Source organism: Helianthus annuus, chromosome 13, assembly GCF_002127325.2.
Source record: "Helianthus annuus cultivar XRQ/B chromosome 13, HanXRQr2.0-SUNRISE, whole genome shotgun sequence".
In the NCBI taxonomy this organism is placed as follows: domain Eukaryota; kingdom Viridiplantae; phylum Streptophyta; class Magnoliopsida; order Asterales; family Asteraceae; genus Helianthus; species Helianthus annuus.
In genome coordinates, this window is record NC_035445.2 from 70,738,638 (window position 1) to 70,762,087 (window position 23,450).

At 34.8% G+C, this 23,450-nt stretch overlaps 3 protein-coding genes across 4 annotated transcripts; 1 reads left to right on the forward strand and 2 right to left on the reverse strand.

Moving 5' to 3' along the window:
• Nucleotides 1-6,555: 6,555 nt before the first annotated feature.
• On the forward strand, nt 6,556-8,295 carry LOC110898116 (ferredoxin, root R-B2). 2 transcript variants are annotated; one of them, XM_035981971.1, is made up of 3 exons: nt 6,594-6,714; nt 7,285-7,358; nt 7,632-8,295. In XM_035981971.1, the coding sequence occupies exon 3, from the start codon at nt 7,644-7,646 to the stop codon at nt 8,106-8,108; it is 465 nt and encodes a 154-aa protein (XP_035837864.1). In that variant the 5' UTR covers nt 6,594-6,714; nt 7,285-7,358; nt 7,632-7,643; the 3' UTR covers nt 8,109-8,295. The 2 variants fall into 2 exon arrangements, with proteins under 2 accessions (XP_035837863.1, XP_035837864.1); XM_035981970.1 differs by lacking the exon at nt 7,285-7,358 and having other exon boundaries at nt 6,556-6,714.
• Nucleotides 8,296-12,735: 4,440 nt separating this feature from the next.
• Nucleotides 12,736-13,242, reverse strand: LOC118485775 (proline-rich receptor-like protein kinase PERK2). Its single transcript, XM_035982222.1, has one exon. The coding sequence runs from the start codon at nt 13,240-13,242 to the stop codon at nt 12,736-12,738; it is 507 nt and encodes a 168-aa protein (XP_035838115.1).
• A 965-nt stretch (nt 13,243-14,207) lies between these two features.
• Nucleotides 14,208-22,404, reverse strand: LOC110898117 (protein transport protein Sec24-like At3g07100). Its single transcript, XM_022144868.2, has 14 exons — nt 21,869-22,404; nt 21,004-21,069; nt 20,737-20,790; nt 20,477-20,649; nt 19,554-19,737; nt 18,819-18,964; nt 18,569-18,723; nt 18,398-18,479; nt 18,196-18,311; nt 18,001-18,099; nt 17,296-17,419; nt 16,186-16,463; nt 15,182-15,396; nt 14,208-14,596 (listed from the first exon to the last, which is right to left on the reverse strand). The coding sequence occupies exons 1-14, from the start codon at nt 22,194-22,196 to the stop codon at nt 14,385-14,387; spliced, it is 2,232 nt and encodes a 743-aa protein (XP_022000560.1). The 5' UTR covers nt 22,197-22,404; the 3' UTR covers nt 14,208-14,384.
• Nucleotides 22,405-23,450: the final 1,046 nt, after the last annotated feature.

The window sequence follows — 23,450 nt, forward strand, 5'->3', positions numbered from 1 at the left end:
GCTTTGAGGTTTTCTTATAGTCAGGATGATTTATACACACACAATTATAAGGATTCAAAAATCCCAAAGTCATCAGAGGTGAGTTGGAAAAAAAGAAACAGAATATTACTTCCTCAAAACACAAGAAATGTAATTCCACTTCGACTGTTTGATGTAAATCGAATAAGATTTCGTGTGTTTTGAGGAAGTAATTTTCCTGTATTGTTGGCTTCTTGTATGTTGTTTTTCTAGCTTCCAGCTAGAATAATAAGACTTTCAGCTGTTAATAAAAAAGAAATCTAATTCCACCTTATCTTACATTTCTTTAAGTGTTAAAGAGTTGGTTAAATATAACTCTTTATAATTTCAATAATACCCGCGAACTTTGTGGGGGCAGAATAAACAATACGTTCGCAAATTATAAAACATAGTTAACATAATTTATAAACTTTAAAAATTACTTGTATACAAAGTTGAAAAACAAAGAGTAATTACATATTTACATTAAACAATGAAAAGGTTAAATGTGAAAATTAAAAAACATTGAAAGAAAATTACATATGATTACATTAAACAATGAAAGTTAAATGTATTAACCAACATTAGTTGAAATATAGTGAGCATCCTATTCTTTTTATTCCAATACAAGAGATATCATCATACAAAAACATATATAAAAAAGGTATCAGTTATGTAACAGATGTCAAACTTAAATAAAATGATGACATGGAGTGCAAACTCGGCTATAGGTAATTTTACTTCCTTAGCTCCTTGGTAAATAATATTGGGTTATTCGGTTTGTTCGGGGTCACAAGAGTTGAAGCGTTATCGGGTCACGGTTCAAATCGTTCATTAGCTAACGGAAATTAAAAGTGGGTTTAAGACTATGGGGTATGGGGTTTGGGATTTGGGTTGGGGCGTGGGTTGGGGGAAAACGCCCAAGCCATCACCCCGGGTGGGCTTGGGTTGGGGCGTGGCCCTTGGGGCTTGGGGTTGAAGCCGGGCATGGGGCGGGCTTGAAATCCGATGTGGCGGCCTCCTATTCGCCTATTTCCTTTTCTTCTCCGGTGAAAAAATCAAACTGTCAAAATTACCACCATGAACCATTGTTGATCTCTGCTACTCACGGCCGGCGACCACCTCACCTGCGAACGGCCACCATCTCCGATTACTCATCGGAAAGCACCATTCATTCCGATTGACAAACGCAGCTTGCATATTTCTTTTGCTTTCAAATTACATCTCAAAGCCAGGTATGAAGCTTGATATTTATTTATTTTGGTCAATTCGTTGTTATTTTTGCAAGATTGAATGCTTGTTGGTGGGGTTAGTTGGGTATTGAAGGTGATTAGTGGGAAAGGGATTTGAAGTTTAAACACCGAGAAGATGCAATAGGTAATTAATAGAATTTTAGGTTTTTTTTAATGTTGTATGTATTTTTTTTTTTATTTTTTGTAATTTTTTTTAATAAACTGCCAATCCATGCCCCCAACCCAAGCAACGTCATACCCTACGGACACGTCATTCACTGGTGGGAGGGGTCCAACTCCACGTGTCAACTCATGCCCCAACCCAAGCCCCACCATACCCCACGGTCTAAGAGTGGAGGGACTTGGGTTGGGGGCATTGTTCGACAAGTGGCAGGTGTGGAAGGGGCGTGGCTAGGCGGCGTCTGAAAGGGGCTAGCCAAACGATCATCAACACCCATCCAACCATTGCCAAACACGTCACCCCAGGCCAGCGCCCCATGCCAAGCGGGCAACGCCCATCAAAACGCCAACTCGAGGTGGAGCACCCGGCGTTAAAGGGCCAACAACGCCCTTTAGGTTTTTGGGTGGTGGTGGGTGTTTAGGTTTTTTTTAGTGAGTTTATTTTTAGAAGCTTTTATACACTTTTTTATTTCAAAGAGCCGTTGTATTTTATCATAATCCTATACTAGATTTACCACCCGCCGCAATGCGACGGGGATTCAATAGTTATATATCATATTAGATGAAAGGCAAATGTTTCTCACATGAACACGAGTCTGTGTGTAAAATCGAGAAAAAAATAACTAAGTCGATCTTTGACTCGCACGTTGCGACAGACCTATCAAAACTGGGAAAAATAGACGCGCTGCGACAGACATGTCAAACAGGAAAAAAAATAGATGAAAAAACGTTGAACCCCACATGCACGTTGCGGCGTGTCAAGTTGTAAATTTAGAACGACACGTTAAACGGAAAATTTATGAAAGATGAAAAATATATAAGAGACTAAAGTTAAAAGTAAAAAAATGTTGAGATTAAATTGCAAAAGATGAAAAGCTTTGGATTGAAAGTAAAAACAACTAATGGGGTTAAATTGCAAAAGATGAAAACTTTTGAATTAGAGTGAAAAATCAAATTAATCAAAGAGGTTAAAATATCAAAGATCGTAACTTTAGACTTAAATTGGCAAAGATTGAAACTTTAGAGTAAAAAAAAAATCAATTAAACAAAAGAGATAAATAGATTTAATTAAATTGATGTTTAGTATTATTATTATTTAATATAAAAGAGATAAATAAAAAAAATAAGGGTGAAAATTACCAGAGAATGACGTGTCCAAAAAGGATTTTTGCTTATTAGTATAGGAAGATTATATTTGCATGTTTCCACGTTCATTCTTTGTAGAATAAAGTAAACAGTCTTTCTGCAAGTCTTTATAGTCTTTCTGCAAGTCTTTATTTTATCTCTTTGAACCTCAATACACTATAATACATACGTGGGGGGGGGGGTAATTCCACGGTCCTCCCAACCGCCGAGGTGATCCCACCTCGCAGACCGCCACCCAGCAAGCCTGAGTCTGGGGGTAAATCCGCTACCGTAGGGGCATTGGGAACGAGCAAGACTCGAACCCGCCACCTCCGGGTTAGAATGCGTGCTGGTGGCCATTGGGCTGACATCCAATGGTTACTATAATACATACGTGTGTTAAGCGTGTGATTGAGTATGTGTCTAAACCAACAAATAACAATATAATATGATATGATATGATATGATATGATATGATATGATATGATATGATATGATATGATATGATATGATATGATATGATATGTGTGAGGTTCGGCTACAAAGTCTATTTTTTATACAAAGTCTACAAAGTTATAAAACACCACAATTTCAACCATAAAACACACTCAAAACCACCCCAAATAACAGAGTGAAGATCACTAAAACACAATATCCAAACCCTATTAGTCCATAAAACTTCAAACGCACCATCGTAGAACTATGAATATAAAACACAACATGATAATCAGCATAAAACACACTAATGTTAGTCATTCGGTAATCAAAGTTTTATCATCCAAAACACAACACAAAAACCACAATATGGCGTTCTAGTATTCTTCACTTTGTTATTTGTGGGTTTTGATTGTGTTTTATGGTTGACATTATGGTGTTTTATGACTTTTACATTTTGTAGGGAAAATGTACTTTGTAGCAAACTCCCACCCAATGCAATGCAATGCAACTCTATTTTTGACAAAATTTGCAACAAAACGTCTGAAAAAATTAAACGGAGTTACGTATTTAGTTTTTTTTAAGTAAACAAGCACAAGTTATTGGAGAAAAGTTATATAGTATAAATAAAAAAACAATAAAAAAAGAAGTTGCCACGTGGCAATTTTTTAATGGGCCAAGCACTATTCATTAGTTCGATACTGATTTTTGGCGTTTTCTGTACAACTCTCGTGCCAATTTTTACCTTCATGTACCGATACCGAACAGCACCGTATCGGTATTTTTGATACCAGTACTGGTTCGGTGCCGGTTGACACCAAGTTTATCTCAACCCGTGATACTAAAAAAAAAAATCATTAAAGTTAAGATAATTCTGAAAATGTATGAAAATTAATTAGTATTATAATATTAAAATAATAAAGAGTAAATTGCCAAAATGGTTGATGAGGTTTGGTCACTTTTGCCACTTTAGTCTAAAACTCAAACATTTTAAATCTGGGTCCTGTGGTTTCTTTTGTTACCATTTTCATCCAAAATCAAAATCTGGTTAGATTTTTTAGTTAACATCTAGTTTTTTTTGTCCTTTTCCTCCCTTTTAATAAAGGGCAAAATGGTCTTTTAACGTTTTATTATAACAAATCAAAAAAATCTAACCATTTTGTTCTTCATTAAAATGGAGGAAAAAGACAAAAAAACTGGATTTTAACTGAAAAATCTGACTAGATTTTGATTTTGGATGAAAATAGCAACAAAACTGAAACCACAAAGACCCAGATTCAAAAGGTTTGAGTTTTGTACTAAAGTGGTAAAAGTGATCAAACCTGCATGAACCTTTTTGACAATTTACTCAGTAATGAAAGTATTAAAAGAAATATATACATTATTATAATATGAAAAGCACTATTCATACGTTTGTATTATTCTTAAAATATTAAAATAAAATAAAATAATAAAGAGGAAACTGTCAGAATAGTTCATGAGGTTTGATCACTTTTCCAACTTTAGTTCAAAACTCAAACTTTTTAAATCTAGGTCATTTTAATTTTGTTGTCATTTTCATCCAAAATCAAAATATGCTTAGATTTTTTAGTTAACATTCAACTTTTTGTTTTTTTCTTTGCTTTTAATGAAGGACAAAATGGTCTTTTAACGTTTTATTATAACAAATTAGAAAAAAAAAATCTAACCATTTTGCTCTTCATTAAAATGGAGGAAAAAGATAAAAAACTGGATGTTAACTGAAAAATCTGACTACCTTTTGATTTTTGATGAAAATGGCAACAAAATTGAAATCACAGAGACCCAAATTCAAAATATTTGAGTTTTGCACTAAAGTGGTAAAAGTGACCAAACCTCAGAGACCATTTTAACAATTTACTCAATAATAAAAGTATTAAAAGAATTGTATACATTATTATAATATGAAAAGCACTATTCATACGTTTGTACAAGATAATGTACAAGATAATTATTGATAGTATCCTATATGGTAAGCATTTAGAATCTCATAGTAGCTTTCTTGCTTGCAGTATGTGTTTCATGCTTACTGTTAAGGCCATGTGTAGTGGTCAAGCCCCATAAGGGGAGTTATGTGACAAATGGTAAAATTTGTAAGAGAATGGGGTTATATAACTTGAGTGTGTAGTGGTACGGGGGAGGGGGTTATATAACATGTATGTATATCTATGTGTGTGAGAGAAACAAAAACAATAACCCCCCTTCTTCCTGTTATAGATATCGCAGTTGACCACATAACCCCTCTCACAACGCCAGACTGAGTGGTGTTTCGGGGCGCCATAGGACTTTATGGGGGGTGGTGGCGCCATATGAGTTGCGACTACGAATGCCTCAAGGAGATAAACTGAAATTGGCCAACCACTCACCAAATCTTAACTGCTACACAAAGGTATTTTATTTTGGGCCAACTTGGGTCCAATTTGTGTTTTAGGTAAGGGCAAACCAGAAGGAGTAGAATCAACTGAGGAGGCAGCTTTGGGTTGCGAGAATATGAAGACATAGTTTCGAAAAATTATTATATATCACTTTCATCTTTAGATTATATGTCTTTATGATACTTTAAAACTTCTGTAAATTTCTTACTTTGAAATCTTTGTAATTTATATTCTTGGGTTATTTTATATTGGTTTTAATTTAATTTAGTTTTTGTGTATTTTATTTTCATTTTTAGATAATTTGTTTATGATGGGAATTTTTAATATTTTTTTGGAAATTGAACCAAATAAGAAAAATATATATTTTTTAACTTAAACATCAAGAGATTCAGTACTAGAAGTGCATCTCTTGAATATATTGTGAAAATGTAGTTTTTGCTTAAACTGTCAAAAGATGCAGGTCTAGTACCGCATCTTTTAGACCCGCATCTTTTGAAGGGGTTGGGGGCGGATTTGGATTGTTTTTTTTTTTTGTTTTTTAATGGTAAATACTTATAATATTAACTTTTTAAGAGTCTATGTAAAATTGTCATTTCAACCCAATTTATTTAATAAAACTTTTAATTCGTAATAATTTATTCGTGAAATTGAACCGTTCAAGTCTTGGACCTCTTCGCTTTTAGGGTGAAGGGAGTGGGGCGGCAAACCCATCGGCAAAGGAGAATGTCGTGTGGGAACACCGCCGCCCTCCCTTTTTTACCGCGCGGCAAACATGAAAGTCGGTATGTAGTCACCGATCGACAAAGGGAAGAGGACAACCTTGGTGTGTGTGTGTGTGTAACGGCATTATTGCCGTTTAATCATTAAAAAAATTATACTTTTTATTATATAAATCAACATTTAATGTAATTGTTTTTTTTAATTAATTTGATGCTTTATTGTTTTTATTTAACACATAATTTTTAAAAACAAAAAAAAAAGTTTGCCACTTTCAACTGTCTAAACCATTGCCAACACTTTTCAGCAAATTTTAAACTTTTTCTCCTCTCTGACGTGGCACTCTCTTATTGGTCCATTTTAAAGTTTGCCACTTTCACCTGTTTAACCACTCCCTACACCCTTAACTCCAAAGACTTTACAATTAGAACCAACCCACCCATTGTTTTTATTTTTTTTATTTTATAGCACATAGCTTCTTCTAGCACATAGCTAATAGCTTCTTCTAGCACATTCCCGTTTAAGTCCAAACAACACACACTGCTGTCTAATATAAAGGGATCACCTTTTGCGTAAAACCCTAAAATTCATTTCATTGATTCCTCCGCTTCATCCCTCCCTCCCTCAAATCTTCTGTAAGTTTTTTCACTTTCAGTTTCCCCCCTCCCCTTGATTATGCTACTTCGTTAATTATTTCATCTACTTTGCATCTATCCTTTTGCGATTATTTAATTTATTTGATTGTTTGAGTTGTTGATCTATACAATTGTGGTTGAATGAATTCGTTTGTTTTCTTGTGAATTGCTTATCTTAAACCCTAGCCCTAGCTAGCATCAGCTACCTTATCTGTCTAAAATTTTAAATATTTGATGATTAATTTATATAAAAAAGTAAAAACCAGTTTGAACAATCTGGATACATAGTTTTTTGTTGTATGAACTGTCTTTTTCAAGACCTAATTTCTTGAAGATCTGTTTTTTTTCCCCTTTCATGATCTTCTCTGTCTCTAACCCAATGTGGGGTAGGGTAATTCTTTTAAATGATTTTATTTTCTACTTAAAATTTAAAATTGGTTGTGTATTTACCTCGTATTGATCGCACCCTGTATGGGAATCTTTTGACATCTGAGCCCTCAACGTCTTTTTTTAAATCTGACCCTTTTGGCCACATCACTAAGCCCATCTATTTACTTGGTTAAAAACTAGTCGTGTGCCCCTCACTGTGGTGACGAAGGGCGAATTGCTTCGTTAGGGTTTGGGGTGCTCAATTGAAGAAGAAGGTCAGTTTTTTTTTTTTTTTTATTTAAGAGGTGAATTGACATAAATGCCCCTCGTCTGAGATGCACATGACTAGTTTTTAATCAAGTAAATGGATGAGGTTAGTGATGGGGCCAAAAAGGGTTAGAAAAAAAGACGGTGACAGTTTGGGCTGATAGGATTAAAATGAAACAATCACAGGGGGTAAAATCGTAATTTACTCTTAACTATAATTTGAAGAGTGATTATTATGTTTTCTGAACACAACTAATCATCTTCTATTTGATTGTTTACAGATTTCGGTAACCATGTCGTCGATTGGACTTCCTACGCAATGCGCGCTCCCAATCGCACCTCAAACCTATACGCGTTCTACCCCTACCGCTTTTCTAAACCATAGAACCTCACTTCCATCAGTAAAAACCATCTCAAAAACATTCGGGTTGAAATCAAGCCAATTTTTCAAAACAACAGCCATGGCTACATACAAGGTTAAGCTCATCGGACCAGGAGGTGAAGAGAACGAGTTTGAGGCGCCTGATGATTGCTACATTCTTGACTCGGCTGAGAGTGCAGGGGTTGAGCTCCCGTACTCTTGCAGGGCGGGTGCGTGTTCCACATGTGCTGGAAAGATTGTTAGTGGTTCGGTTGACCAGTCCGATGGTTCGTTTCTTGACGATAACCAGATGAAAGAAGGGTATGTGCTGACTTGTGTTTCGTACCCGACTTCGGATTGTGTGATTCATACTCATAAAGAAGGTGATCTTTATTGAGTTGGTTTGTGTGGTTTTTCGAACATTGTTTGTGTTTGTGGTCTACAATTGAACCTGTCTTTTTCATGGTATGTGTTAAATGCTAGTTTGTGTTGGTTTCTTATGCTAGAAAGTTGTAGCAAGAAAATCTTGTTGGTTGGTTGATTTGAAGTCTTAAATAACATAGGTTTTTGTGGTCTAGAATTCATAAGATTTCATTTGTGGATAAGACTTGATTTTTCATATAGATCTTACTACACTCATCATGGGCTAATATACTTTGTTAATAACTAGTTGGATTTACGCACTCCACGGCGGGCTTTCGGTTGGTATCCACTCAGTTGGTTAAAGTATCGGTACGATACCTCTATTTGGTATAACAACCAATAGAGATACGCCTAAAAGGTTATCGGCATTTGTTTTACATTGATCGAGAACTCTAGAAACAAATATTGGTATCGATGTCGGGCGGGGCATTGGTTCAGTCAGTGTTACTCACTATATCATATGGTACTAAAATACTGTACTACCAGTATAACTTTTTTTGGTCACTTTATACCGTCACGTCGAGAAAAACCATAAAAACGAATACGGTCCCAGTACTATAAATAAGCATGTTGCCGGATAGTCCCTGGCGCAGATGCTTTTCAATTTTCGTTCCCGGATAGTCCCTGGCGCAGATGGAGGTTAGTTTTTTCAGTTAACTGGGTGTAAAATTACTAAAATACCCTTGTTACTAATAAAAATATCTATTTAAAAATATTATTAGTTATCTAATATTGAAAGCATGTGGTCCCATTTTTTACCTATCCCACCCTTTTCTTTCTCTCTCTCTCTCGTTCACCTCACCTCCACCACCTCCACCTCTACCGTCGCCATCAACACTCAGCCACCACCACTATCATCACTACCACAACCACCCCCCGCCAGAACCGTTGCCATCATCAACACTGCCACAACCAACCTTAGCCATCATCACCACTACCACAATAATCTCATATTTAACTTTAAATTTCAAAATACACACACCGGAAATATCATATTACAAGTAATAAAATCTCATATTTCACATGCATTTTTCACTTCCTGTTTGAACAAAAATAATCTCATATTTAACTTGAAATTTCAAAACATACACACCGAAAACATTAGAGTACAGCAATAAGTAACAAAATCGCGAAAACCTAATTACCATGAATCGGAGTTTTTTTTCCAAACTAGTGTTGGTGGAAAAATTATTTACCAAAATGGTGTTTCTTAAAAACTATTTACCAAAATAGTGTTCTTTTTATTTCGTATTTGTTTTCTTTTCTTTTCTAACCAACATATTAAACCTTTTTTTATATTTCTATTAGATTAATCAAGTATCTATTTTTTTATTCTTTAATTATTAATATTTTTTCAATTAACCCAATTTTTTATGTCTTTCATTTTTCCTAACTCTTTATACTTGGTTATTATGTAACTAGCTTACAAACCCGTATATTACACGGGTTGAGTGATGAAAAAATGTAAATCATAAAGTTGTATATAATCTTTATTGATGAAATGGCTTATTAGATAAAATAGTAAAACAAAAGAACAATTATATTTTCAGTTATTCAAAATAATTTTCTACGTTTTCACTTCTCTCTTAATATACTACAATCCTATATGACTGAAAAGGAGTAACACTAAAAAAATAAAAAAACAATGATCATAAAATTGTAAGTATGTTTAAAAATAATTATAAGTTATGAGGTTATGGTAAATGAATTGTAATTAAATTCTACTATGTATATTAATGATATAATAAATACTTTGATATGAATATCATCATAGTATAAAAAATATTACATATTAAAAAATCATACTACAAATAAAACATACGTTTAACAAAATAGGACTAAAGTTTTTTAAACTACATTTTGAGTGTCTACAACAACCTCTTTAATTAGTAGTCGACATTTAAATATTCAAATTAAAATTTTATAATATTAAATAACGTCTTTGTTCATCATGAGGATAAGTTGCTTAATATGATTGAAATTAAGTTTAATGTTTAAAACTTAATGTTATTAATAAGTTTGACCAATTTTTAAGATGGAAACATTTTGACAGGGGAAGGAACCACTAAAAAGTGGGTTTGCCTAAGTAGTAGTTGTGATGATGACATGTGACACTCTTTATAAGTAGTAATAAATGATATTTTGGTACTATAATATTTTGGTCCTTATAAGTAGGAGTGTGAAGATGGCATGTAGCACCTCTTTTGTTTTCTAAAAAAATACAACAAAAATCTAGCACAAATAATTTAACAAAAAAATTTTAAGACAAAAAATCCAACACAAAAATTTTAGCACACAAATGTAGTACGAAAATCTAACACAAAAAAAAATGTTATACAACATAGAAATACAACACATTTTTGTGTATTTTATTAGTTGTTATATTTTATATAGCAATATGATACTCAAATTAAAAATAAAAAAACGCTCGGTTTATGGTGAAATTTTTATGAAAAATCTAACTACGATAATAAAAGAAACCAATTTTTGTACACGTGTCATTCATTGAAGGTATCCTCAAATTTATATTTATCTAAATAAATTAATATTAAATCTTATCATACTTTAATAAAATATTATCCTCAAATCTAAATTGTTAATTTAATATATTTTTAAAACAAATACCTCTCTTATCTACTTATCTTATATTAAATATATAAATAATAAATTAGTATTAAATGTTATCCTAATTTTTTAAAAACATATTTTTTTATTATTTGGTATATAAAATTATGTTAATTCAACTCGAGTAAAACGCGAGGTTTTTAAGGATATAATTTTTTGTTTATTATTTGGTAGATTTTTCAACCCGACTATACACGAGTTTTTTTAAAGATACGACGTTTTTAGTATTTAATATACAAAATTACATTTATTTAGGATATAATTTTTTTTATTATTTGGTAGATTTTTCAACCCGACTATACACGGGTTTTTTAAAGATACGACGTTTTTAGTATTTAATATACAAAAATACATTTATTTAATCTGTGTAATACACATGATTTTTAAAGATATAACTCTTTTTATATCTATTCAACACGTGTAATATACGTGGTTTTTAAAGATGTAATTTTTTATTATTTGGTAGATTTACTCAACCCGATTATACACGAGTTTTTTTAAAGATACGACGTTTTTAGTATTTAGTATACAAAATTACATTTATTTAACCTGTGTAATACACATGGTTTTTAAAGATATAACTTTTTTATTATTTGATATATAAAATGACATTTATTTAACCCGTACAATATACAAGGTTCATAAAGATATAAGTTTTTATTATTTAATATATAAAATTACATTTATTCAACCCGTGTAATACACGGGGTTCTAACCTAGTTATGTCATATAAAAAAGTTATGAACGTTTAAAAAATGAGGTAGGCTAAACGTACCCCCTCTCTTACTTGTCATACCCCTTCCATAAAAAATCACTTTATAAAGTGTCGTATTCAACCCTTGATATTTCCATTACTTTTAAAAAGGTTTTTATACAAACAGATTTACTTCTATCTACAATTGTATATATATTCAACATATACTTTTGAAATTTGAAAATTTTAAAAATATCATGGTACGTCTCAGTTTTATACTTTTATGAATAGATATATTAATTAATATTATATCATATTATATATTATATTATATTTTGTGTATAAAGAAAATTAATATTATCCTATACTAATAAATAAAAATTATTAAAAAGTGAGGAGGCACCAGAGAGTGACACATGTACAAAAAAAATTTCATTTATTTTTTTTTTTTGAACGGCAAATTTGGATCACTGACGGACCACTGGAGTATCATCGTGCCACCAGCAGAACCACCCGATCATATCCATCTCCACTAGGCAATAGTGCCTATACACCAATTCAGGAGGAAACCCAATAAATCTGGGAAAACCCCCTATGTGAGAATCGAACCCATGACCTAATGGTCATAAGTCTTATCCCACCACCAAGATACCACTAGGCTATAATGCCATGGGTAAAAAATTTTCATTTATTAGTATAGGAAGATGAGACTGAGTCGTCTCCATGAAATAATGATATCCAGTGAACAATGAATATCCACTAAATGTTGAGACACATCGAAAAACATAAAAAATAAAAGGTGAAAGATTTAACGAAACTGGTAAATTATCAAGGTTTGGAAACAATTTTTATTTTGTGTATGTTGTTCCATTCTTTATTTATGTAAGAACAGAAGACTACACACATTATAAAACTCTTTTTTTTTTACCTATGAACTACCAGAAGATTACACAAACGTTACAAAATTCATTTTACGAATGTAATTGAATGAAAAAAAAAAAAAAAAACAGGTTTCCATGAACGTTATTGATTGTTCGATTCATTTAAAGAGGTAATGTTGATCGAAAAAAAAAAGAATTATTGCTAAAAAGTATAAATAGTTAATCAGAAAAATTGGATAAATAAAAAAATATTGGATTGATTTAAAAAATATAAACAACTAAAGAATAAAAAATGGATACTTGAATAATTAAATAGAAATATAGAAAAGGTTTAATATGTTGATTAAAAAGGTAAAGACAAATACAAAATAAACAAAGAACACTATTTTGGTAAATAGTTTTTAAGAAACACCATTGTGGTATATAGTTTTCCCATCAACACTACTTTGGAAAAAAAAAACTCCATGAATCGGAGTCGGAAACGTCAGCGTCAATTGATTCGAAGGCTTCTCCGGTGACGTGACCGATGACGACATAACAACAACAGATTTGTTCGCCATTTTTTGACCTGCAAATGCAAATTTTCTTGTTGCTTTGAAGGGTTTGGTCGTGATGGTAGAGACGACGACGGTGGCGACAGTGTCGGAGCAGGTTCCGGGATGGAGGTGTGAATGTGGTGGTGGCGGTTGGGATTTGGGGGTGGTGGTGTGGAGGTGTGAAGGTCGTGATGGTGGTCGTGGTGGCAGGAATGAAGGCGGTGGTGGCGGCAGTGTCGGAGCAGGTGCCGAAGTGGAGGTCTGAAGGTGTGAAGGTGGTGATGGTGATTTGGTCGTGTAGATCAGAAGTGGGGAAAGTGGAGGTGGGGTGGGTAAAAGGCTTAGGTTTTTTTTATTAATTATTATGGGCATTTTAGTCATTTCACCCCCTACTTAACTGAAAAAACTAACTTCATCCGCGCCAGGGACTATCCGGGAACGAAAATTGAAAAGTTAAGGACTATAGAGGTAATTTTAGAAAGTTAGAGACTAAAGGAAAAAAGACCAAACCACAGGGACTATCCGGACATTTAACTCTTTATATAAAAAAAAACTTAATGAATTTTGTATCACCATAACCATATTAAGAAAACCATAAAACTAAACACAACATCGGTAGTGATGTTCATTCAAATAAAAAATATATCGAATCATGGGTAAAAATAAACACGTCGCATTGGTATATTCAAAATTTTATTGAACGTCATAATACATTACTCAAATAACGAAAAAGGTAAACGGCTTATAAGATTTAATACATTATACACCCTATTAAATCCGTCGGTGGAATTTTTTTTATTATTACCGATGTCAATTCCGAACGAACATCAGTACCGGTATCGATACTATCGGAACCATTACTGATATTCGTTTTTATAGTTTTCGATTGATGTAAGAAAACACTTTCAAATATCTTTTTGGACATAGCACGACTTTTTCTTTTGTTTTCTCTTACGGTGTTGCTATACCGAGCACCTATACCGTACCAGTGTCGTAACAAACCGAACTAATACCGACTAAAATATTATCTTTAACATGGCATCTACGTTTCCATTAACATTTTGTTTAAAATCAGTCTGCCTCGCCCTGGATCACAGGTAGCAGGTGCCGGTACCATAACAAACCAAACTGATACCGATCAAATTCTCGTTGCACCCTCACGGCAACGCGCAGGTTGAACACTGCCAGTTAACTTTAAGTAATTAATTAATATGTTTGAAATAGTACTAAAACTTATTAAAAAATGCCGTATCTTTTACAATATTAAACATAAATTTCTTACTTTATATAGAGCAAAGAAACATCAAAACAATTATTAATTTGTAAGAAGTTAAATATAAATCACAAAATACCAATAAACTAATATTATTGTTCAAAATCTTCTCCCACCAATAAACTGAAATAACCACCTTCCAAAACAATGTGTATAATTTTGATAATCTGTCTGAAAAAAAAAAAGTACCCGACTCTTGTTCCTTGTAAGGCTTTGGTATGCAATATGTACATGTTTTCTTCTATTTCATGTATTCTAGAACACTCTGATTGATCTCCTCAAGAAAAGAAACAAACCCCATAACATTTGGAAACCCACTTCCATCAACATCCTGTTCTTCAATTAGATAACTCTCAAACACTGATGCATCTTCTTCGCCGCCTTTTATAAACATCAGTCTAGGAGTCATGCTTCTTTCTTGTTTCACTTTGTTTATTGTTGTTCTCAACAAACCTTAAAAAAACACAACTTATTTAGGAACCAAAATAATAAGTTCAACCTTCAATAGGTTTTGGTAGGGTCTTGTGAGTTTTCCGATAACGGGTTCTCATGGTTAAAAAAAGTTATTTTTTTAAAGTAAAATGCCATTTTCGTCTCGTCCCTGAGGTTTGGCTAGTTTTGCGACTTTCGTCCAAAGGTTTGTTTTTTCGCACCTGGATCCAAAAGGTTTGAAATCTTGCCATTTTTATCCGGCTCGTTAACTCCATCCATTATTCTCTGTTAAGTCAGGGGTATTTTCTTCTTTTTTGTCAACTTAAAGGGTAATTCGGTCTTTTTCACTTTATGTACAGGCATTTAGCATAATGTACAAGTATTCAAAAAGACGGAAATACCCTTTTAAGTTAACAAAAAAGAAGTAAATTCCCCTGACTTAACTAGAAAAATGGGTGGAGTTAACGAGCCGGATGAAAGTGGCAAGATTTCAAACCTGTTGGATCCAGATGCGGAAAACCAAACCATTGGACGAAAGTCGCAAAACTGGCCAAACCTCAGGGACGAAATTGGCATTTTACTCGTTTTTTTTAAGAAACGACTTACAGTCATGTGGCGGAGGATAAGGAAGCGCAGGGTCCGCTGTAGAGGAGTAATATACAATCAGAGTTGTGAATGCATCAAGGAAAAATATAGGACTTTCACTTGTCATTAGTGCAGCCCGGCTCAATGAATGACGAGGGTACGCCAATTTGTCGGGAGTTGCGTATGATGTCAGCAGAGGATATATCGCCCGGTGAAGAGAACTTGGTTCCAGCCCACTGCATTTATTTATTTATATTACTAAAAGATCATTATATAATCACCATATGTTAAGTAATTAACATAATTCTGGATATTTTGTTACAAGGGGTGTTACATAACCGTTGAAACCGAACAAATTGAAACAAGTAGGTCGGTTTATAATTGGTATGGCTCAGTTTTGAACCAGCCATTTGACCTTTTTGTTTAATTATTTATTTTTCATTTTTAAATTTTAAATATGCAGTTATGTATGAACTATCTTTATGATTTTAATTATTTGAGTAAAATGCCATTTTCGTCCCAAGGTTTGGCCAGTTTTGCGACTTCCCTCCAAAAGTTTGTTTTTTCGCATCTGGATCCAAAAGGTTTGAAATCTTGTCATTTTCATCCGACTCGTTAACTCCATCCGTTTTTCTCCGTTAAGTCAGGGGTATTTCTGTCTTTTTTGCTAACTTAAAGGGCAATTCGGTCTTTTTCGCTTTATGTAAAAAGACCAAATACCCCTTAAAAAGACCGAATTGCCCTTTAAGTTAACAAAAAAGACGGAAATACCCATGTCTTAAAGGAGAAAAACGGATGGAGTTAACAAGCCGGATGAAAATGACAAAATTTTAAACCTTTTGGATCCAGATGCGAAAAAACAAACCTTTGGACGAATTTCGCAAAACTGGCCAATCCTCAGGAACGAAAATGGCATTTTACTCTTAATTTTTTTAATACAAACTCACGGTTTTGTAAATAATAATCAATTGTTCAACTCAATAATTATATAACTATGAATGTAAACCTAATTTACCACAACGTACCTGAACAAGCATTGAAGGTAAATCCGATAATCAGGGTGAATCCCTTCTTCATGAAACCGTAAAAGAGGATTTCTAAGCAAAGCAAATATCAACCGCGGCAACGTTTGTAATTGTGGACACTGAGAAAATGTGACATCAATAAGCGTGCCGTTTGAGTTTCCAAACTCAGCGGGTGCATTTTTACATGCGTCGTTATATTGAGCTGTTAGGATTACAAGCCAATCGTGTAGTAACATCCTGCCTTCTCTAACTCCTTCACTCAGCGAGGCTAGGATCACCTGTGAAAAGAGTGCACAGTAGTCAGCTAGACAATCACAAACATGCCAGCTTTCACATCCAAAATTAGTAATATTGACCTGTATACTTATGATTTATCAGCGCTGCATACGAACACGAACAAGGCCTTGTTCCTTGTTCGTTTGTTAACGAAATACATGTGTTCACCAACAGTTCATGAACACTTACCGAACGAGATTTTATGTTTGTGTTCGTTTGTTAATTTTAGGTACCAAACATAAACGAATGTTCATGAATGCACATGAAGACAAATGAGCGTTCATGAACACAAATGAACACACGCGAACAGAAACAAAAACAAACGAACGCTCATGAACACATACGAACACAAACGTTAATTAACACAAAAAGAATACATAATAAATTTCGAATAAAATCGGCATCACAGACATTAAAAGGATCCACCCACAAACGAACATATATAACTAAAAATTATAACCCCAACACACAAATGAATACAAACGAACACGTTACAGAACGTTAACAAAAATAAATGAACGAACACGGCCTCTATTCATGTATGTTCATTTAACTAAACGAACAAAATTTCTTGTTTGTGTTCGTTCATTTATGAAACGAACGAACGCAAACGAACTTCCCACCGAACGGTTCATGAACTGTTTGCTGAAAGTTCGGTTCGTTTGCAGCCCTACTTATGAATGTATCTGGATTATGGCTTATACCTAATGGGTCGAAGAAAATTTAAGCAAAAATTTGGTTGTTAAAATCAGCCCGTATTAACCTGGACCTGTTTTGACCTGCCCACTTTGCCGATTCTAACAAATTATGTTGAAGGTTGCAAAAGAACCTTACCTTGTGAACAAGTACTGAGAGAATAACTTCATGATCCACACTATCATATAAGTCATTGAAGTTATGTGCAACTCCAAATTGTATCGTTCTTATTCTGAGTCGCCTTTTGATGGTATATTTTGATCTGCATAGACACGTATGTGTGAAACAGAAAGGTACTCAAAGGCGTACTGTAATTTTCAGTGAAAATGTAACAGAATTTAGAGTAAAATGCCATTTTCGTCCCTGAGGTTTGGCCAGTTTTGTGACTTTCGTCCAAAGGTTTGTTTTTTCGCATCTAGATCCAAAGGTTTGAAATCTTGCCATTTTCATCTGGCTCGTTAAATCCATCCGTTTTTCTTCGTTAAGTCAGGGGTATATTCGTTCTTTTTGTCAACTTGAAGGGCAATTCGGTCTTTTTCACTTTATGTACAAGCATTTAGCATAATGTACAGGTATTAAAAATACAGTTACTAAATAAAAAGGACGAAAAATACCCCTAACTTAACGGAGGAAAATGGATGGAGTTAACGAGCCGGATGAAAATGGCAAGATTTCAAACCTTTTGAATGCAGATGCGAAAAAACAAACCTTTGGACGAAAGTCGCACAACTGGCCAAACCTCAGGGACGAAAATGGCATTTTACTCCAGAATTTAATTCACCGACTTATTCTTTGCAATTTTGCAGGTAAAAATATAGAAAAATATGTCACAAAAACGCATACCTACTCGTCAGGTTTGAACCCGGAGTTGGACTTTCCTCGGGGGGAACAACTACAGTATACTGGAAAGCCAATTGTAACATAGGTAGCTCAGAAGTGTGTCTGCAAGTTAAATGATCCAACAAATCAAGATTTTAATTTTCAGAAAATATATGCAATAACATCACAGAGCATGGAATATAAAACATCAAAACTCACCTGGAAAACCCATAATTATTTGCAAAAGCAAAGTCATAAGCATATGTAGCATACGAGTCGCAACAAATAACGTGCTGAACATTTTCATATTGTGGATCAGGGAAGAAATGGCCATACTGCGGGTACATAAAATACGTAAATTAGAAGCATTGTCAAAGCAGAATTATAAAATGGATATGTAATAGAATGAACATCGACTTACAGAATTTCCGGTTTTGAATTCAGTAGATGTCCGCAACCGCATCACACAGTTGAACGCATATGGGCGACTTAGCATTCGATACCTACAAAATAAGTGATTTTTTAATATAAACCTTGGGTTGTTTGAATGTCCAATTTGAAGGTGATTAATGATTATGAATCCATTACTTACATGTCCTGAGGAAGTGTTGAGTCATCAGTATTAGGGTACAGAAACAACGAGCCTCCACTATCAATACTAAGAAACTTCAATGATGCCAAATCAGTGTACTCATTTGTAACCGCAAGTATGTCTATGCAAACACCTGCTTGAACAGCGACCGCAGCCTGTAAAATATACATGAATCCATATGATTTGATTGATATCTCTAATATATATCACTTGAGGAACACAAGTTTGTAATCAGCGTTTAGATTCGTACCAAATCTTTATAAAACGGTGTTTGTTCAGGTAGTAACGCCAGCTCAGCATCCTCTCCTCTACTAGCGTATTGTTCACCGTATCTTCTTGTGTCCAGCTGTCCCGGTCCGTAATCAGGAGGTCCGGATAAAAAAGCAAAGATTCTGGCTGCAAATTGTTTTAATTTAGAAGAGGTAGAATTGTAATTTCTTTCATAATATTGATTGGTCATGCATAGGGCTGCAACGAACCGAATGAACACTAACAAGACCTTGTTCGTGTTCGTTTGTTAAGGAAATATATGTGTTCATGAACTTTTCATGAACACTGATTTTTTGTTCGTGTCCGTTTGTTAATTTTACGTAACAAACGTTCATGAACACAAACTAATATTCATGAACATAAATGAAAACATACAAACACAAACAAGCGTTCATGAACAAAATATATAAAACACTGATACTTATTAAATATTTTATTTGTTGGAATTTAGAAGTATTTAAATAAATAAAATATAAAAATTAAAAACGCTAATGAACTATCAAACATAAACGAACACGTTACCGAATCTTCACGAACGCAACCTCTGTTCATGTTCCTTCATTTAACAAAACGAACGAAATTTCTTGTTCTTGTTCGTTCATTTATTAAACAAACGAACACAAACAAACTTCCCGCCGAATGGTTCATGAACTGTTCGCTGAACGTTCGGTTCGTTTGCAGCCCTAGTCATACAAGTAGTAAAGCATAACAAAACCTAATGCGAAAGTGCTGCCATGTTCAGATCCAAGGTATGAAATAAGTGATTCCATTGCCGGCCCGAAACCGCGTCCTCCGAGAAAAATTCCGTCCAATCCTTCTCCGCCACCTGTACCTTCCCATGATGATGTCGGTCTTAAGGTTTCGAGTGCAGATGCTATTCGATCCTTGCAAGTTTCTACCTGTAGCAAAGATAATGGGCATAGAAGATATCACTAATAGTTTGCAAATGGATCCTTTAAAACCATGCATAAAAGATATGTATATGTAGGGCCGGAAATGACAACCCGTGCTACCATTAATGGGTAGATTTGGGTAAATCTCATCTGACTTTCGGGTTCCTTTGGGTATCTCTACACCTGGCAAAACGGGCGGGTCGGGTCGGGTGGCAGGTCAAAACGGGTTTTGGGTCTTGTCAGGTCAGGATTTAAGTTATCTTTTGGGTCAGGATTGCCGGCCTAAGTGTTACAATTTTCCTTATTCACAAAAAAAAAAATTAAACCGACCCGAAACCCGTTCAGAGTACTTCAGACCCGAACCAAAACAACCCTTTTTTAATTGACCCGTTTTGACCCGAACCCCTTTTGACCCGCCACCCGACCTGACCGGCCCGTTTTGCCAGGTGCAGTATATGCAACAATATACACAAGTTGTAGAAAATTAATAAATTGTGATTACAGAAGATGTACTATTAAAATAATAATCTAATATTTTGAACAAAGCAATCTAGGACGTTGTACACATTATATACTTTGGGCAACTTTTGGCCCATTCCACCCGTTCCAAATTTTAGATAGATTTTTTTTTCCTTTGACTTGCAGGGATAAAAACAAGTCCCTAATCAACCGTATAAAAGCAAATGGGTTGAAAATGTCATCTCTGATGACATGAAGACATGAGTAATTTCGTCAATGAACTTACTGGGGCCAAAAAAGAAAACAAGGGCATGGCATCTTCAAGTTCAACTGATAGGGTTCCATCGGGATCCGCAGGTAGAAAAACATTTTTCACGACAGGAATAGGTCCTTGCACATCGTATAAACCTAACTTGTGGCTGAATGTAGCAAGCCCGAAAAGAGACCCGGGTGCAAGAGCTATCATGTAAACCTATTTTAGCATTCAAGACACAATGGAGAATGTATCCAATATAAAGTGTACATAGTAATAACAGAGTTACCAACCTTCCAAAGCAGCTAACAAGGCACTTTTTGTAAGTTCTAAGAACTCTTCTGAAGCTGGAAAAGATAAATAAACATTCCTTAAGTACACATAGAAGTTCACCTCAAAGAATTTAAAGCAAAAAAAGATGTACATATAGGAATGTGGTGTATGAGTAAGACTGTATTGAAGTTGAATATAACAATACATCAAAAGAGTCTTGAACCACTACATCATGGGTTGAAACATGTACAGTTGATAAACAATTCATATAAACAGCATAATCTTACATGCCAAGTCAATAGCAGCAACATAAACAGGCCGCGCTTGCATATCCTCCTCTTCAGAACCTTCAACTACAACACAGAAAGAGCCGAGTGTTATAAGCACAAATACTGAAACCTATATTATAAAAATCTAACAACCATCAATCAAGAACGTCAAAAGAACATGGGTTTCTATTGCTTCAATTTCCATGCAATTCTTTCAATTAACATAGTTGTCAGTTATTAGGATTTAGGACCTTTATTCCATTATTTTGCATACTGGGTTCGCAATCCGTAATCGCTAGGTTCATGTAGTTTATTTCTTTCAATTGTAAGCCTATAAATTTGCCACAACACATTTTAGTATGCATGGTTGAAAAAGTATGAATATAGTCTAATTCCTCTCTAAATGTTCTTCTGGTCTCCTTCAATCCCCATTCTTGTTATACAAATGCCTACATGAATCTATAAACAGCTTCAAATGACAACAGAAGCAGGAAAACATGTATCAATTCATGTATTAGTCCACATTTGCAAGTCTTTAACCATTGGGTGTCAGCCCAATGGCCACCAGCCCGCATTCTAACCCGGAGGTGGCGGGTTCGAGTCTTGCTCGTTCTCAATGTCCCTACGGTAGCGGATTTACCCCCAGACTCAGGCTTGCTGGGTGGCGGTCTGCGAGGTGGGATCACCTCGGCGGTTGGGAGGACCGTGGAATATCCCCCCCCCCCCCCCCCCACATTTGCAAGTCTTCACTTCTCTAAAACATAATTTGAAGCTCATCAGGTTTATTTCTTAACAGGAATACTTAAATCTAGTTCTGTGCCCTAACTAAATAGCACAATGCATCAATTAATTTCACAACGAATAATGAGAGAGTGAAAATTACTAGGCAATTCGAGGTCGATGTAAGAAGACATAATCTCCGGTGGAGAATCGGAACTAGAATAACGAGAAATTGTTTCAGACGAGAGGCCATTTAGGGTTCCACAAAGGGAGCAAGTCCAGGCCCATTGCTCTTGATCACAGTATGTGTTGTAGTACCCCCAACAATTCTCACACCTAGGGATTGATTCTCCACCCGATCCGTACAACGGCGAGTTACCGTTCTCGTCCTTCGATGCGAACGGTGTTACCGTCACTCCCCATGGTAAACCTGAACATTCCTGTGTGTCCGGATCCAGTGGAAACCGAGACACCGTCGCACGCACCGCCATTATTCGGATTTTTTTGTACGCTTCGATGCTCCGATTGGGCGGAGATACGGCTCGCCGGTTGATTGCGGCGGTCGTTTTAATTGCTACTCCGGCGATGTAAGCAGACTTTTGAGGTTGACGTGTTACGTATCATCAACAAATAGGATTGTGCCACGTCAGGTTTTCTGTTGACTGATCCACGTAGGATGCATTCATGTCAACAAATAAATTGTGATTTTTGAAAATGCATTACTAGTTATGGTGTTCATCAGTGATCATGATGCCACATCAGCCTCAGTCAAGTCTTTCACGATCTTACCCCACATAACATAAGAGTAAAGGAGGATGTGTGTGAGTAGAGAAACATGCATCCAAAATGGTTTTATTGTAAGCTTTTGGCTTGTTAAAATTTAAGAATGCTGAAATCTGATTTTTATTCTATTATATCTTTACTCAAATTGTTACCATCATCACATATAAGGTGGTAACAACTTGTTTCCAAGGCAAATGTGTTCAAGCTGTCGCCAAATTATTGAAGAAAACTGTCTACTACTATACATCATCAAACCCTTAACTATAAGGTGTGTTCGTTAGTTGGAATTTGAATATGAATTCACATGATAACATGTTTGGTCTTAGCAATAATAAACATAGAATGAATTCCCTCAGATTATTACGAGGAAAATGAATTCAACACTGCCCCTACCATCGCTACCATCGTTGTACCTATCATCTCGTCACCGTAACAGCTACCGCCATAATGTCGTAATTGCTACCAAGATCACCATCGTTGGCACCTCCATCTCTCTCGTCGCCGCCGTCATCGCATACCATAACTTCTTTCAAAGTTAACTAACAAAACATTATTGTTTTTGTTAGCCATTTTTTTTGGCTGACAAAAACATTTCAACTTATTTGTTAAATTTCATTTCTTTCAAAGTTCAATGCTGTTAACAAACTTTAATTCAAAATCCAGTTATTTAAATTTCATTTTATTCAAAAAGCTACGTAAACCGAACCCTTTTAGTGTGTTTTGTCATAAGACTAGTTTTTATGTTTTATAAATCCTATAATATTAAAAGGTATTAATGTCACATATATTATACTTTGCCTCAACCTATCAATTAGTCAAATTCAAATTTGGCGTGTTATAAAGTGTTATCGAGTCATAAAGTCAGGCATATCATGGTTGGATCAATTGGCATCGCAAGATGGTTCAGGACTTGGGGTCGTCGTTGGTGGGTTGATTGAAGAGTGTCAAGTAGGTGATGGTAA

Coding starts and splice junctions, on each gene's coding strand:
- LOC110898116 (XM_035981970.1), top strand. CDS start 7,644: ATGTCGTCGATTGGACTTCCTACGCAATGCGCGCTCCCAATCGCACCT.
- LOC118485775 (XM_035982222.1), bottom strand. CDS start 13,242: ATGCCCATAATAATTAATAAAAAAAACCTAAGCCTTTTACCCACCCCA.
- LOC110898117 (XM_022144868.2), bottom strand. CDS start 22,196: ATGGCGGTGCGTGCGACGGTGTCTCGGTTTCCACTGGATCCGGACACA. Junction 18,480..18,568: donor TCAACACTTCCTCAGGACAT/GTAAGTAATGGA, acceptor CTTATTTTGTAG/GTATCGAATGCTAAGTCGCC. Junction 17,420..18,000: donor GGTTCAAACCTGACGAGTAG/GTATGCGTTTTT, acceptor GTGTCTATGCAG/ATCAAAATATACCATCAAAA.